General features: G+C 37.4%; 1 protein-coding gene across 1 annotated transcript; it reads left to right on the top strand.

The window, feature by feature from the left end:
• The first annotated feature begins 2,938 nt into the window (after positions 1-2,938).
• TMEM30A (transmembrane protein 30A) lies at positions 2,939-16,107 on the top strand. Its single transcript, XM_070733071.1, has 7 exons — positions 2,939-3,401; positions 9,419-9,532; positions 11,269-11,376; positions 11,935-12,022; positions 12,663-12,812; positions 13,461-13,667; positions 14,941-16,107. Exons 1-7 carry the CDS (start codon positions 3,144-3,146, stop codon positions 15,132-15,134), a joined length of 1,119 nt encoding a protein of 372 aa, XP_070589172.1. The 5' UTR covers positions 2,939-3,143; the 3' UTR covers positions 15,135-16,107.
• Positions 16,108-17,472: the final 1,365 nt, after the last annotated feature.

The following is a 17,472-nucleotide window of genomic DNA, read 5'->3' as shown; positions in this document are numbered from 1 at the left end:
TTTGCTAAAGTCCAGCTTTTTAACACCCGTAATACTTTCCACAAATGAACAACCAAATATGTAATAGCAAACTGTTATTTATTTCAGAGGTGCACACTTATTGTTGGGTTGAGAGACCACAAGGAATTTATGCGGTTGCACTGTTGAAGTGCCAAGATCCATTCTGTAAAGAGATTCCCATAGTTTTAAAATGATTGAAATGATAGAATTCTCATGTAGTGGTCGAAGCCACCAATACAAAAAAAAAAAAGCCAGCCACCCACCCCGGTACACTCTGGGATAGAATTTCTGAGGTTTGTTTTGTGAATGGAACTGTTCTGTGCAAGTATCCCATTTTTTTTTTTCAAAAAATTCTCACAAGCTGAAAAGGAAAGCCTATTTTATCTTTCATGATTAATTGTAGCAGCATCATTGTTCTGCTGGGCTCTCTGGTATGACCCTCCCGAAAATTCAAGGGTACAAATTTCAGACACACACATGTTTGAAAATTCAAAACAATGTTCTTTATCACAAAATTCAAAAGAAATAAAGCACCCTTTTTGTATTGCAAAAGCAACCTTGTAGGCTGTACAATCCCCTTAATCAGTCTTTAAGTACTTAGCTAGCAGCTGTGAAGAAACGTCACAGCCCTCCTTCTTCCAAGGAAGTGAGACACACACACTTTGCTCTGCTTTGGTTTCAAAGGCGTGAAAAATCAACAAAGTCCGGAAAACAGCAAAACACGGTCCTGAAGAACTGGAATCAGATAATCTTCCACAACAGCCAAAGCAACACGCTGCTATTTGTATCAGCAGCTCTAATTACTAGAGCCCCATCCAAACACAGGTGGCCTCTCTTATCTCCTGTAATATGTCCTCAATTGGTCCCTTCTACGCATAACTCTGCGCCTGCGTGGGTCCAAGACTTCCGCATCTGAATGGAGATTGCCTTCTTGGGCTGTGTGCCAAGCCTCCCTCTTCCAAGTCACCCCCACCTTCTTCTTCATCCGAGGAAACTGCACTACCTGCCTCTGTCGGCAATAAAACAGGCCTATGACATGTTGATGTTTCCCCTGCATCCACCTCCACATTCCTTGGGGCAGGAGCTGGGCCAGAGCAAACCACAACAAGCATAAAATAATACAGAAGTTTCAAAAATTAGGGCGGAACAGAGCGACTGATTCCTGGTGTGAACCAGAGGGGAAAGGCAAAGCCATGACTTCTGGTTTTTTTTCCCTCAATGACATCAATACTTGTCAAGGTGTTCTTGGCAGGTGATCTATAGTATTCTATTGTCTACTTTTTTGGTCCAGTGCCCACTGTTATATCAGACTTCTTTCATGCAGCACTCCAGAGTTAATCGTATCTCACAATCCATAATAGCTGCCCTGTTATGGGGACTGTATTTCAATACTTCTTAACAATGGCAGTTTTGGGGTGCATCATGTCATCTTATTTCTGAAATGCCTATTTTTATTATAAAGATTTTTTTTTTAAAAAAATCAACAGAAATTGCCAGAAACACTAGGTTGAAATGTAACTGCTGGCAGAGTTGTCTTTTCCCGTGTACCCAATCTATACCGAAAGCAACCTGTATCCAATCCTGTACCCAGACACACCCTTTTTTCCTCATATTTGCTTAACTGCCTCAAAAGAAAGCACTTCTGTACAAAATCCACAGAACAACAGAAAAGCACTCAGTTGGAATGGACTTTATCTTCACCATGCTATCTGAATGCATTAAATAGATCTGCTTTGGAATAGAGTATTCAATGAGTTTTCCACAATTGTATTGGCCTTAATTATATAATTACAGTAAATATTGTGGTATTTCCAGTAATGACTTAGCTCATAACACACAGGATACAACTGTGTTGAAGAGAAAACTGGATATTGATGTGACGATATCAGGAGAGAGAAAAATAGAACACAGAGAATTGGAAAAGATCATAAAACCATCGAGATCTGAAAATTGAATGATTTATGGCACAAACCAGATAGTGGTGCCAGTAGTTATTGGCCAACAGAATGGCATACCAAAGAATCCAAGGTGGCACTAAGAAAACCTGCTCATGGACTTATGGACTGCGCTAAAATATCCAGGCTCACATTTGAACTACAAAATAAACAAAAGAAAGACTTTTACACCATTTAGGAAAATCTTTATAAATGGCTTGAAACCAGAAGCTTACTTACCAATAAGTAAGTAAATAATACATGGATATAATTGATAACTATAAATAACACAATGAAAATGTAAACAGTTTATATTGGGACTAGACAAAGCAATGAGATATACTGTAGTTTCTTTTTGATTCACCAGGAATGCAAACAAAATGATGATGTACTATGTAACCATTTTTCTCTATTTTCTTATTTTTTTTCTCTTTCTGTCTCTCTTTCCCTCGTTTCTTTCCTTTTTCTTGCCATGTTTTTCCCTTTTTTCGTCCCTCCTCCTTTCTTTTCTTTCTTCTAATTATGTTTGTAATCGTTGTTTATTGCTCTTTTTGAATTGTATTGTTTTTCTATTTGTGAATAAAAAACGTTAAAAAAAAGAAAATCTGCGTATTGACAAAAATTACAACTGCCAGTTTGAAAAAAGTCTCAATGCTTGAATCTGCATATATATTACTCAGATGAATTACAGAACCCGCAGCTGTAGTTTCACGTTTTTTCCCATGCACAATAATTTTTTAGACTAATAACAAACGCCGCTTCTGACTCAGCCACGCACAGCTACCCGCAGCGCCTCCAGCGTTCTGCAACAGTTACGTCTAACCGTGATAAACTTACGCCATTCTTTTATTTTTTTTCCCCCGCCCCTTAGCTACGCATGCGTGCTTTTTCCTTTTTTTTAGAATTTCTACCTGAAGCGTCCCTCTCATTGGCTCCTTGAACCGATTGAGGAAGAGCCGGAATCCATCGACGTCACGAAACCGGTCCTCCCCAAGGTCAAGTTATCCGCCTGGCGCATGCGCATACCGGAAAGTGCCGGTCGGCGGGTGGAGGAAGGCCGGAAAAAGCGCTCCGCTTTCCTTCGTATTTATATCGGAGTATCTGCGCAGTCGTGGTTGTGTCGCTCTTGAGGACCCAAAGAAGCGGAGACCGGTCGTCGTCTCTCCGTCGCCGCTTCTGCCTCCTCTCCGCGTCTCTTGCCGGGCCGCCATGGCGATGAACTACAACGCCAAAGCGGACGGGCAGCCGGGAGCCAGCGGCCTGGCCGCCGCCGGCGGGACGTCGGGTGGAGCCGTCACCAAGAGCCGCAAGCCGGACAACACGGCCTTCAAGCAGCAGCGCCTGCCGGCCTGGCAGCCCATCCTCACCGCTGGCACCGTCCTGCCGGCTTTCTTCGTCATAGGCCTCATCTTCATCCCCATCGGCATCGGCATCTTCGTCACCTCCAACAACATCCGCGAGTTCGAGGTGAGAGAGGCGAAGGGAGGGAGGCAGGCACCGAGACGGTGCCGGGTTAAACCTTGTAGGCGGGAGAGGCCTAACTTGCCCGCCTTGGCCTTGTCCGTCCCCCCCCCTCGCCCTCCCCCGCCTCCCTCCCGGCCTGCTTGGAGTTCCTTGGAAACGAGGACGGAGCTGCTGGAGCAGAACCTGGCGACGGGCGCCCGCCCAAGGCCCCACCTGGTTTTCCTCCCTTTCGATCTCCTCAGGGTATTTTCGGGAAGTGGGGATGGGGGCTAGATTTAGGGTTGGGGGCCGGAAGAGGGGGGTTGTAAGGACCCGTTGGGTGGCGATATGAAACTAGACTTAAAATTCTAGGTTTAGAAAGCTTAGAACCAGTCACCTCGGAGAGGGGCGGCATACAAATCCAATTAAATCCCGTAAAATCATCTGCTACAACATCCTTCCTGTCAACGACTACTTCAGCTTCAACCACAACAACAGAGCACACAACAGATACAAACAATGTTTCTTTTATTTTTTTACTAGTATCAGACTGTCACATGTTTTAGAGAGTCAACTGGGCGGAAGGTGGTTGTTCAAGTCAGAAAGAAAGAGAAAACAAATTTATTTGCCTCTAACCCAATTTTAGAAAAACAATACATTGAAGCAGAATTATCTGTTTGAATATATAAGATATATTCTTATATCTAATGTTTCTTTTATTTTTACTAGTATGTATATGAATATTGTTATATCTTTACATACCTCCAATATGTATTTGACAAAACAAATAAATAAAATAAATAAAGTAGATAATCTGAACGTGGGAAGGAGTGGGTGGAGGCGTGAGAGGAATTTGAGAGGTGGGAGAGGAAATTCCCCCTATGGGTGGAGGAGGCCTTGCCCTAAATAGCAAGAGCCCTTCTTAAAAGGCTTACAAGTACTGCTTTTACAAGCCCCCCTCTTGAAGAGGTTTACAAAGTCAGCCTATGCTTCTCTTCCCCCACCCCCTAAAAAATCCTGGCTTTGTGAAATTTGTTTGTAACTAGAAGAAATAAATAAGTAAATAAATGAGTCCTGCGGGACTGGGCAGCATAGAAGTCAAATAAATAGATTTGCGAGGCCAGAAGGACTCAGAATATTTTGAAATTTGGGACAGATGGTATCAATGGATTGGGCATAGGGAAACAGAATGAAAAGAAAGAGCACATTATGTAAATATATAGAGAGAGAAATGTGAAAAACAGTCATAAGTCACTTTCTTCTATGCCATTCTAACTTTGAATGGGTCACTAAATGAACTGTTGTAAATTGAGGATTATCTATACTACAAATAATAGTCTCATTGCCCCTGGGAGGGGTATGTGTCCATATTGATCAATTTGAGGAACCATGGTCTTAAAGACTGTCACATGTTTTAGAGAGCCAACTGGCTGGAAGGTGGTTATTCAAGTCAGAGAGAAAGAGAAAACAAATTTATTTGCCTCTAACCCAATTTTAGAAAAACAATACCTTGAAGCAGAATTATCTGTTTGAGAATTTCTATTGTATTATGAAACTTTGTGTGAAACACTAGTATTATATGTCAGTAAAAAATTAATTTTTTCACCATTTGATCTTCTATGGGACTGAATGACTTCATTTAGGTAGTTTACAGTAAAAATTTATAAACTTGTAGTTTTATGCTATTCTCTTGTTCTTTCCTCTTCATATTGTGCACTTCAAATTCTGGTTTGAACTTTTGAACTTTACTTGTTGATTTTGTTTTCTCTTTGAAACAGTTTTTGATTTCTGGCAACTCCTGAATAAGTCCCTGCAGTTTTCTTGGCAAGGTTTTTTTTGGGGAGGGGGAAGAGGTTTACTATTGCCTCTTTTCTTGAGCTAAGAAAAAATGACTGGCACAAGATCAATCAGTTGGCTTTGTGCCTAAAATGTTGGGATTGAAACTTGCAATCTCCTGATTTCTAACCTGTTGTTTTAACCACTACACCAAACTAGCTCTGGTTATTAAAATAAAAAGTGGAAAAAGAACCGGTTGCTGTAGTTTGAAACATCATTTCTCATTGGAATGTCTTCATCCTACAGAGAATGGCATGTTAGCAATAATTGCAATCATGGCAAAGGTTCTTGTGACAGATTTTAGAACAGACTGGCATTTATCATTCATCATTTTAGGGTTATTATTTTTTTACATGATTGACTACCCCTCCATGTGTCCAGTTAGGTGAATACTGTATGTGTTTTCTTGATGGATAATGTTGCACCTTGAGTGAAGTCTAGAGGATATGAGTCAGCTAAAATGTTAGTTTTACAACACTTCCTGCAATTTTTGTCATCAGGGAGATGAGGGGTTATTGTTTTATTATTTGTATATTGGGCTTTTTGTAAGCTGTCCAGAGTCATTACGTGTGAGTTGGTGGCCATATGTATTTTCATAAATAAATAAAGTATTATTTTTCCTACTGTTTTTTCAATGCTTGTAGCATTGTATTTAATTTTAGGATTATGAATTTTATGACCTCTGGTTTTTCCATTTATATTTTTAAAATGCTGTCTTCGCAAGCCGTTATTGATAAAAATCAATTGTTATTTGAGAGGGCATAAAGTTTAAGCCAGCAAGAAATATTAATGATGTGTAAGAATATGAAGAGGTGAAAGAACATATTTGGAAATAAAAAGATTATAGAAACAAATGAGCAAATTCAGCTTTTTTATCACCTGGATAGCAAAGTACGATATAAGAGGGAAGAGAGGATGAATGAAATGAAATTAAGAGTACAAAGAAACTTGTGATCATGAAGTAAAGCCTTTGGGCATATTTATTAAAATTATATTTATAACTATAATGTTAATATTTTTAGTTATAAAATATAGTAGATTTATTTTCCTATAATAGGCAGAACAAATTCAGAAATAAAATAAAGAAAATGAAGCTATTCTCAAAAGTCATCCTGGACTCTTATTTTTCTACTGATATCTTAGCTGGAAATCAAGAAAATAAATGAAAATTACATAGAATGTTTTCTTATGTTTTACATAAGAAAAATCTGATACATAAGCAAAATGGAATAAACTCATCAGAATTCTGAGATCTTAAGTATTAACAGGTGACAGAAAACAATGCTATGTTTGTTGTGATTAGCAGTTACATGCTAGAGCATCTGAATTCCCCCCCCTTGTATACACCAAGACATATACCGGTAGTTCAGTAGGTTAGATGTTATCTGAGATGTATTTGAAAGGAGAATGTACTTGACAACACCGTATGTTTTTGTTCAAAACCACTCAGTCATGGTGGTATTTCAGTGTAATACTTCTGAGGACATCAGATAAATAGTGTGTCAGTGACTTGCTTCCCATTTTCCAGTAGCTATTGATTTTGAAGTTTTTAATTACCTTTACTATTTCTTTTCCTGGTATTCTTATCTAGCTGATAAGTGGCTTTACCACAATGCCTATTATTGCTATTTTAATCATGAAAGCAGACTTGAATAAAACAGAAGCAAGATTCTTAAATTTGACATATCACTAAATATAAAGCAAATGCTTTACCATATCAACAAGAATGAGTTAGGAATTGCTTTTTGTGTTCCTTTAAAGTATATAATACAGTGATCCCCCGATTATCGCGAGGGTTCCGTTCCAAGACCCCTCGCGATAATCGATATTTCGGGATGTAGTGGTGCGGAAGTAAAAACACCATCTGCGCATGCGCGCCCCTTTTTCCATGGCCGCACATGCGCAGATGGTGGAGTTTGCGTGTGGGCGGCGGGGAAGACCCTTCGGCCGCCCAACAGCTGATCTGCTCCGCAGCGCGGCAGCAGCGAGGAGCCGAAGATGGGGTTTCCCCGTTGCCCAGGCTCCTCGCTGCTGCCGCGCTGCGGAGCAGATCAGCTGTTGGGCGGCCGAAGGAACCTTCCCTGGGTCTTCCCGCCACCCAGGCAAAGGGGAAACCCCAAGATCGCTTGCCCGGCCGCTCGCTTGCCGCTTGCCCGTTCGCCCGGCTGCTCGCTTGCCGCTTGCCCGTTCGCCCACCCGCCCGGCTGCTCGCTTGCCCGTTCGCCCGCCCGGCTGCTCGCTTGCCCGTTTGCCTGCCCGCCCGGCTGCTTGCTTGCCGCTTGCCCGTTCGCCCGCCCGCCCGGCTGCTCGCTTGCCGCTCGAGAGCAAGAGGGGGAGAGATAGAGAAAGAGAGAGAAGGAAAGAAGGAGATGAGAGAGGGAGGAAGAGAGTGTGAGAGAGGAAGAAGCAAGATAGAGAAAGAGAGAGAGAAAGAAAGATGAGAAAGGAAGGGAGTGACGTCATCGGGTGGAAAAATCGCGATATAGCCTTTCGCAATGATCGAGATCGCGAAACTTGGGGGATCACTGTATAGGCATTCATGTCTCACATGAAGGATTTTTCAGAGGGACTCCATCACCTTTCCTATTTTACCAAATCTGGTTTTAAAAATTCATTAATTGCTGGTATGGTTTGACAGTGATGCTGTAGTGCTGATGTGCAAATCTAAGATACAGATACAATTTTATCACCTTGGACAATATGTATATCCTGTATATTCTGGAAGAAACTCACAGCTTTAAAGCAACTGCACCCATGGTTTAGCATGACATGAAATTACCAGTAAAATGGTTGTATGTGCACACATACTGCAAAACAGCAGGCATGAGTTTGCAGAGAACAGGCATAAAGGTGTTATTGCTCCCATACATAATGGAATAAGTCTTTGAGGGCTTTGTGAAGCCATATAAAATAACAGTGATATTGAGCAAATGTTGGATAGTAGCATCCAATTAAAGACATTGTTCTTTTTCAGTATAAATCTTTGACTACTTTAGAATTCCAAAGGTCAGTCTGAAATGTATGTCTTCTTGGTGCATTCTGTTCCATTCATCATTTTCTAAAAATACACAGCTTTTTGTTGTCTAAGAATGAAAAGCTCCTTCTTAAACTGCCAGTGCAGAGAAATTTGCTCCATTAAATGTTGCTGTAATAAGATTCCGAGAGATAATATTCATTTATCAGTTTGTGTTTGTTGTTCTCTTAATCTCAGTAAACCTTGAATATGACTTTCCTTATTTTCCAGTGGCATTTGTTAACTCTTTAGCCCTAATTATTATTATAATATTAAGATGAATTAGTGATACTCTGTCAGTAGTTAGGCTACATTTGAGCATGATTGCTTTATTTAGCTCATTGTTATTAGAATACTACCATTTTAAGTGCATATTGGAATACATAGATTGGTGTTGGGCAATTCAAGATGGATAAAAATGATTTTTTTAAAAAAAAATCTGATTTTTAAAATTTAAATTGGATGTTTTTTTATTTTTATCAAATTTATTTTAATAAAATGCTTTTGGAGTAAAGTCTTTGTAAAGATAGTTTTCTATTTATGATACATTAACAATTTAGTATATTCAGCATGAAATGGAACTTACTTATGTAGCATGAAGCGATATACAGTACTGTATTCTTCAATATTGGGACTGTCGGTGAGTCAACAGCAGGTCAGAGGAGAAATCATTGAGGGATAGAGAAGACAGTTGCTCTTTAAAAATTATGATTTAAATCAAGTTGGTTTAAATCAAGCTTTTTTTACTAGTGATTTAAATCATGATCCACACCAGGAAAAGTCTATTTTATATTCTGACTTGTCTAAGAAGACCCCTGTACATAATTCTACAGAGTTCACTATAGTTCAATCCATTGAAAACATGGTTTTGATGATATGGTATATGTATGTATATTTGTGTATTTTTGGTGAAAGTATAAAAAAACCCTTTTTATAAAAAAAAATGCTCCATATTTATATTTAACATATTTAATGTTAAAAATGACATAGAAAACCATATCTTTTATCGTGATCTAAATATGCAAGATTTCTCTTAGCATCCTCTTTTCTAATAATATTTCACCTCCCCGAGAATACTATAGAAACTGTGGGATTAGCAGTGACTCAGATATGTACATATACCGTATATTATTTAGCTTTATAATCTTTCTTTCCCTCCCCTTTATTTCTGTCTTTTTTTTTTTAATGACAGATTGACTACACGGGAATAGATCCAAATAGTCCCTGCAATAAATGTTTAAATGTATCTTGGAGTGCCCAACCCTGCTACTGCGTCATGAACTTCACATTGGACCAGGCATTTGTGGTATGTTATACTCTGTCTAGTTTTGACTAGTATTGCCTTGCACTCTTTCATTCTAGCAAAATAAATTAAGGAATAGCTGGGACAGGGGAGATAAATGGAGGGTTCTTGAATGGCCAATCTTGGATCTAAAGCACCCTGAGATTCTGTGGGATGATTTGGATTGGGTTATGCATGCAAGAAACTCCTGAAACATTCAGAAATCATCCAGGAGTAGGTGAAAGAACCTCTCAGTCAATTTCAAAGACTGGTAGACAGTTACAGGAAATAACTACTTGAGATGGGACAATGCCAGATATTAGAGCCAAGAGTGTACTTGCTTTCCCCACAGAAGGAAATGGCATAGCTCAGTGATGGCTAACCTTTTCGGCACAGAGTACTGAAAGACCTCCCTGCGTGCACCCTGCCCCTGTGCATGTGGGTGCAACCCCTCAAGTGCGTCCTGCTCTGTGCATGCACCTGTAACCCCACACATGCATGGCAACCCCTGCACATACCTAGGACCCCACATGTACGACCCTGCCGCTGCATGCGTACACAAACCCCAAATATTACGTGTGTGTGTGTGTGTGTGTATCTCGCCCCTGTGCAGCAGATACATGAAAACCAGCTGGTTGGTGGGCGCAGTGGGACTGAACTGGGGTGGAGCTGAGAAAGGATTCTGTGTGCCACCTGTGGCATGCATGCCATAGGTTTGCCATCATGGGCATATCTCTTAACTTCTTGATTAAATTATTGCGAAATCAATTTTTCCTAGCTTTTGTGTTCAATTACATCATGTGTAAATAGCGAAGATAAAATTTTGATAGACTCACATACATTAAAGAAAACTGTACTTTTCACATGATTGTAAATATATGGTTGAAGGAAAATGAGCCTTCTGTTCTAGTGTAGCATTAATGTGGAGTGCCTTCATAATAAAAAACCTATAATGTACAGGAATGGGCAGTATACAAGCAGCATAAATTGATTTAAAAATTGAATCTAAAGTGAGTAGGTATGTGGTACATATGTGTCATTTTAGTTGAACCTAATAAGAGTGTGGAAACTTATTTTTTACAATGATTATCTTTCTTCCTCAAGAAATCTTTATGCACTGAATCTACACGAGCTATTCTGATTTATTAATTTATTGTAATAAAAATTAGGTCTAGAGCAATGTTAAATGCATGTGCTTTTCACTGTTGCTTTGCTTTCTTTATAGCAAAGCTGAATGGGGGTTTTGTGCACACATATTTGCAGAGATAGCCAGAAGTAGGTTCCAAGGTATCCAGTTGGGCGTTATAAAAAAAGGAAACTTCTTTTAATAATCAGAAATATTTTGTGTTTGTTTACATTAAAAACATCTCTTTCAAAGCATTTGCATAGCCATAACATTTAGCATCAATGGAAATTAGATACTATTGAAAATAGAATATTTATTATTATTTTTCTCCCTGTATTTCTTTGGCTAGTGCCCAGTGTAGAAGGTGCCAGAAAAATCCTACCCAAAAAAATGTACTTTGAATATTTTATGTTAAACCTTCCACACAAGTTTTCCTTGCCCTGGTGGATACACATTCTACAGCTTAATGATCTCCTGTTACCACCAAAGCCAGAGTTTCAAATTGGAGAACAGACTTGAAAATCCTACAGAGATGAATAAATAAGGCATGCATTCTGAAAACCTAATGAAACTACTGCTGTATCTAATTACGTCAATGCTATAGTCAACGAAACATCCTATCTTATTTTTTTAGGGCAATGTATTTATGTACTATGGATTATCCAACTTTTACCAAAACCACCGTCGCTATGTAAAGTCTCGGGATGATAGTCAGCTAAATGGAAATAACATTTCTTTACATGTAAGTAAAATTCTTTGTGTATGCTTTCATGATGATTTCCCAAAAAATGTGTTTTTAAATATGGATATTTTTGTGCATGTATCTATGTGTATTAGAAATTGCTGCATTGTCTTCTCATATATCTTCTTTCCTTTGTTCTAAATATTTATTGAATTTTTACTTGCTTTTCTACCTAAAAAATCCTGCTCTAGTTATACATCTAAGTAAGTTGCTCATTACTGTAAACAGAATAATGAATTATGAATAGGTCTCTTCAAGAGAGGTTTGGGATATGTACAGAAGAGTGCAATAATAGGAAGAAGTGAAGTCTGTTAGTATAAATTTGAACATGGGTTGAAATAAATTATTTGCTAGCCCAAGCTTACCCTAAGACATTATTATAATGCAAACAAATATTACCCCATTGATCAGTGACAAGATGTAGATCTAATGAGAAATCTTTTAATGTGAAAACTTATTACCCAAAAAATTCTTGTCTTTTAGATTTAATGTGATGATTGTACTGAACAACTTTATTTTCATGATATCAAAATGTACCTTTTTTTTTTAACCACTTAGAAACCTAGTAAGGAGTGTGAACCTTACCATACGAGTGAGAATAAACCTATTGCTCCTTGTGGAGCTATTGCCAACAGCATGTTCAATGGTATGATTATTTTTAAAATTATATTACGACACAATGTTATACTTCTAAATTGTGTTCTGTTTAGATAAAAACGAAGAATGTTATTGAAATTTGCATGGTTTCTCTCTACATCAACTGAACACTCATTCAATTCAGAGAGTATTAACGTTAAACAGGCCATTAGCCAGACTTCATATAAGACATACCCATTCTTATAACATGACTGGCATGCCAATTTCAGTAAAGTGAATGTTGATGGAATCACCCCCTCCTTCAATGGAACCAGTATTATTGTATAGGTCCAATCACATGCCACTTTCCAGAAGATCTACCTACTTCCTCGGGAATTGTTTCAAATTTGTTCCAGGAAATCATGCAAGATCATATTTCTCTTCCAATGAACTTGAAGTTCATATTTATTTGAAATACTTTTTAAAGGTGTGTCACTGAGAAAAAAACAGATCACATTTCTGTACATTCTGTACGATCATTTATTTTGATAGCCACAACATGCCTTATGACAAATTTTGCAGAATCATTTCATAAAACATCACCATTTCATTTCAAAACCAATGTACTTTTTGCATAAAACAGAACTACAGTATATAAATTATAAATAAAACCTAGACACTGATTAGATTTTAATTATTTTTCTATTTAGATACATTGACGCTTGTTCATTATGACCACAATACCTCTAAGCCTGTGACTATTACTCTGCTGAGAAAAGGCATTGCTTGGTGGACAGACAAACATGTTAAGTTCAGGAATCCTACTGGTGAAACAAATAACTTGACAATACTTTTTCAAGGTAAAAATTCAATCAGTGGCTAATTTCTTATATATTATTGTGCGACAGTTCTCAATGGGAACTTGGAATGGAGCCTTTTAAATGGCTGAAATTAATTTTATTTTCACTATGGTGTTTTTTAAAATATGATTTTAAAGTGCAAGTAGGTAAAGTATGTATGACTATTAAAACAACGTAGTTATTTTAAAAATTTCTTCTTAAACATCTATGTGCATTCCTCCACTTTCACAACTGTTTCATAACTCTTTCTTTAATCTGCTCTTTCTAGTAATTACACAAGTGTCAATCAATAATTTTTGATGGAAGGAGTGAAATATACTTGGCCAAGCATGTCTGCTACTTAAAACTCAAAGGAGATGGGCATGACCATGCATAATATTGAATTATAACTCCTAGTATCTCTTACCAAGGCTGAAAAAAAATTGTAGTTTGTGAAACTCTAGGGTGCCCCCTGGCTTTGTAAAAGAAGTTACTCTTATTTATTGTGTTGCTGTTTCTGTTCTAAAAGATTATATTGGAAACAAGACTGGTTGCACATGGTTTGAATGAGTTTTTACAAGAGTTACTTGAAAAATGTTTTTAGTGAAATGGAGAAGCATCTTTTTCTGAAGATAAATTATCTTGACTAATGTTTGCCTTTTTTTGAAGGAACATCAAAACCTGTGAACTGGCGCAAACCAGTGTATGCGTTAGATGATGATCAGGACAACAATGGATTCATCAATGAAGACTTTATTGTATGGATGCGTACTGCGGCACTGCCTACATTCCGTAAGCTGTATCGTCTTATAGAGAAGAAAGATAGCCTGCAACCTACTCTGCCAGCTGGGAAATACTCTTTGGAAATAGAATATAGTATCCTTTATTGAACATTGTGAGGGGTGTCAATTGATAACGTTTCTATAATGTCATTAAACAAGCAATTCTTGTTAAAATAAGACTGCAAGTTAAGCATACATTTTTTTTAAAAACATGTGACTCAGAACTGGACCAATTTTACGAAACCACTATAGCAGAGTGCTCCAAATTTTTATTGCTATACAATTGGTATTTAAAATGGAATATTCTTCAGTATTTTTAGCCTTAATTCTGTCTACGGCAGCCTTACTTTCCCATTGCCATCTATTCTAAAGGAATGTGTAGATGATTATTGTTGTTGTTGCTGTTATTGTTATTTATTAGATTTGTATGCTGCCCTTTTCTGAAAACTCGGGGCGGCTCACAAGATTCAAAAAAACAACACAAATCTAATTAATTAAAAATTACTACTGAAAACCCATATATATTAAAATCAGTCAGCCAAATCAGTCAGATGGCGCTGCCTTGCACCAGAACAGTTCCCACAGTGGGATAAACGGACTAAGTGAATTTATGTATCATTCATCAAAAGGGACAGAGTAACAGAGAAAAGGTTGTAGGACTACATGGGAGGGTATTTGTCTATATGTGGTATATTTCATTCTAATATTATTTGGTTGTGTGATATAGAAATAGTGCAGATAATTCCCTGATTTTAGAGTCATGCATATTCTCAACCAAGGAAAAGCCTACATGTATGGAATAACATATGTCATTGTGTGAACACATTCATAATGCTAAGAAAAGCTTTAAGTTATTTGGTTGGTGACTATAGTGGTCCATTCCTTTGTATCATTATTATAAGAGGTGAGTAGTGCAGAGGTAGTGTTTAGAAACTAATTAGTTCAAGGACCAACTCCATACAGTATTGGGTTTAAAAGACAGTGAAAATTTTCTTTAGTTAACATTTTTAAGATTTGATGTTGCTCATTCATAAGGATATCCACTAACCCCCCTGACATAAAATCCCAAATGCTCCCTAACTTCCATTAGATTCAAATTCAATTATTGCTGTCCTCCTCATAAGTATATAGCTATATAATTGAAACAATCCTTAAATATGACCTCGCTTTTAAAAACCTCTGCAACTAGTAAACTTGGTTGTGCTTTAAAAAAAATTAGTTAGCCTACAATATTTTGTGTAACAGAATAGCTTCATAATAAATAGATTGATTATACCATTTTGTATTGCTACCCTTTTTTGTTTAGGCTGATATTTAGTATTATGCAACTTCAATATTTCTGTATGCTTTTCCTATGCGTATGTCAGATTATCCTGTGCACAGCTTTGATGGGCGGAAACGGATGATCCTGAGCACCATTTCTTGGATGGGAGGCAAAAATCCTTTCCTAGGAATAGCGTATATAACAGTGGGCTCTATTTGTTTCTTTCTTGGAGTGGTGCTGCTTGTCATTCATCACGAATATGGAAACCGGAACAATAGTGCAGACATTCCCAATTAATCTAAGCGCTCCAAATCACATGTACTGCATGTGCATCAAGGCGAGTCCAGAGTGGACACAGCTTTTGAAAGCTAGATCCCTGGTAGTTGCTTCTGAGACAGAATACATAACCATATTTGAAGCCTTCATTTCCCTTGCGGTGGATTGACCTGAAGATAAGAGCTGTAAAACAGTATTTACGAGGGGCTTTTTGAAATTTGCTTCTTGCTGGACAGGTGCCATGATGCGCGTATAGTCTTTCCTCACCTAATGCATCTGCTGCTGATTTGTATGCTTTACATGTCAATACTGTATAGCAAGAATATGTTTAGAATAGCTTCTTAGCATTTTAAGGACCGACAGTGTGCTGGTTTTTAGAAGGAACGAAAACCTGTCTACAATTTGTCAACCAAAGTATTTCATACATGAGCTTTGTAACTCATGTACAACTCAATATGAATAATGCCCAACTTCCTGCCTATTATTCACAATTCCAGTAAATGTGTTTTGACCTGAATTGATTCAACTAAAATCTTACTTTTTGCCCATTGACGTGAGAGCTACTTTCATCATAGAAGTAACTGGCATAGAAAACTCTTCCATTAAGTTCTGCTCAAATATCCATTTTACATTCAGCACTGAAATGTGACTGAAATCATTGAGCTTATTCCAATAGAAGTAAAGATATTTATTTACTGTGTCAGTAAATAAGAATAATTTCTTTTGGTTACAAAAAGCAAGGCTTTAAGAATTTATTATAAGCTTCAAGCTGTCTTCTTGTTTCATAAAATGCTACAGTTCCTTCATTCAAAGCTCTTATGTTCCTCAAATATTCCATAAAAATAAGCTAAAAGTTGCTGTGGTGGGATGTGGGAACTTTTGCATCTTGCACACTTTAAGTCCAATCTGTCCGCATTGTAAGAAAACAGACCAGGGACTTTAAAACTATGTATATATACATACATATGTATCTATATGTATATATGTATATATACATATATATACATATATACATATATGTATACATATTAATACTAATATATATATATATTGCTGTGTACATAGATGTTGTTTTACATGAAATTTGCTTGTCAATCTGAATGTTTGCTATTTAATAAATGGTATCATTTGTTTTATGAAACAATGTGGTTATTTGAAATGTATCTTCTTAAAGCAGCTTTTATCTCTGGTGGCTGTAAAAACGACTTAAATAGAGTAACTGGAAGTTGGATATGTCACAAATCTGGAACTTAACAACCAGAAGTAAAATCTAAGATCCTCCCCCCCTTCCATTCAAGCAACTTCCATGAAACATCTTTTTCTATCCCCAAAATACTTCTTGCATGAAAATGCTTTTTCTAGCTCCTATAATATACAAATTAATACCTAGTACCACCAGATTATAGACTCTGAATGAATAATCACCAACGAAGAGTTGTCATACTAACTATAGTATCCTCTTTAAATTATAAAAGAAAGCAGGCAATGCCAGCTTTTTAAACACTATTTACTACATTATATACGGTAACTGCTGCCTTATATTATCTCTGTTGCCTACAGTAAGAAAAGTAATTATCTTAAAAGCTTGCTGTAAATACAAATTTACAGCCCCGAAGAATTTTTATTTTTAGAAAAAATATTTTTACCAAGAATAAAAACTTCTAACTTGACAAAAAATAATTGTATTGGCTGATCTTTCTCTTAGCTATGTTGAATTGGCAGTCATGCTTTCGGCCAACAACTGGTAGAAAAAAACTAAAGGGTGAATTCCAGAAGAACAAGATAAGAATTTCTTATAAAACTAGTACAATTTGATCACTGTATTCATTTACAACTTGGCTACTTCGTCACCTATTACATACTTAAACACTTGCTGTGTTCACATTAATCATAGTTTTGACTCTTGCACACTGCCAGGATAACAAGATTACCCATTCACAATATCGACAGAGGAGTTTTTATGCCTTGCAGAAGTAGGGATTGGCACTATGCAACAGTGTGGTTCAAAGGGGAAAAGACAATTTGGAGTACGTGAGTGTTGATAGAGCATCTATGGGCGATTCATGAGGCCTTGAAAAAGTCATTTTGATTTAAGGATGTGCCAATAGTATGTGTAACCCTTAGAGCAGGAGTGTCAAACTCACAGTGTCACATCACATACATAGCACGACTTTTCTCCCCTTTGCTAAACTGGAGTGGGCATGGTCAGCATGTGATGCCTTTGAGTCTGGCTCATTTTGCACCGTCCTTTATTATTAAGGAAATACTCCGTTCAACAAAAAAGATCATGCTAAATTATTAAAGTGTTGATCATGACAGTTGAAAAATAACACCCTTTGATTCAAATTTTGCATTTGCT

The sequence above is a fragment of the Erythrolamprus reginae genome, chromosome 1, assembly GCF_031021105.1.
Source record: "Erythrolamprus reginae isolate rEryReg1 chromosome 1, rEryReg1.hap1, whole genome shotgun sequence".
In the NCBI taxonomy this organism is placed as follows: Eukaryota; Metazoa; Chordata; class Lepidosauria; order Squamata; family Dipsadidae; genus Erythrolamprus; species Erythrolamprus reginae.
This window is presented reverse-complemented; position numbering and strand designations above follow the sequence as displayed.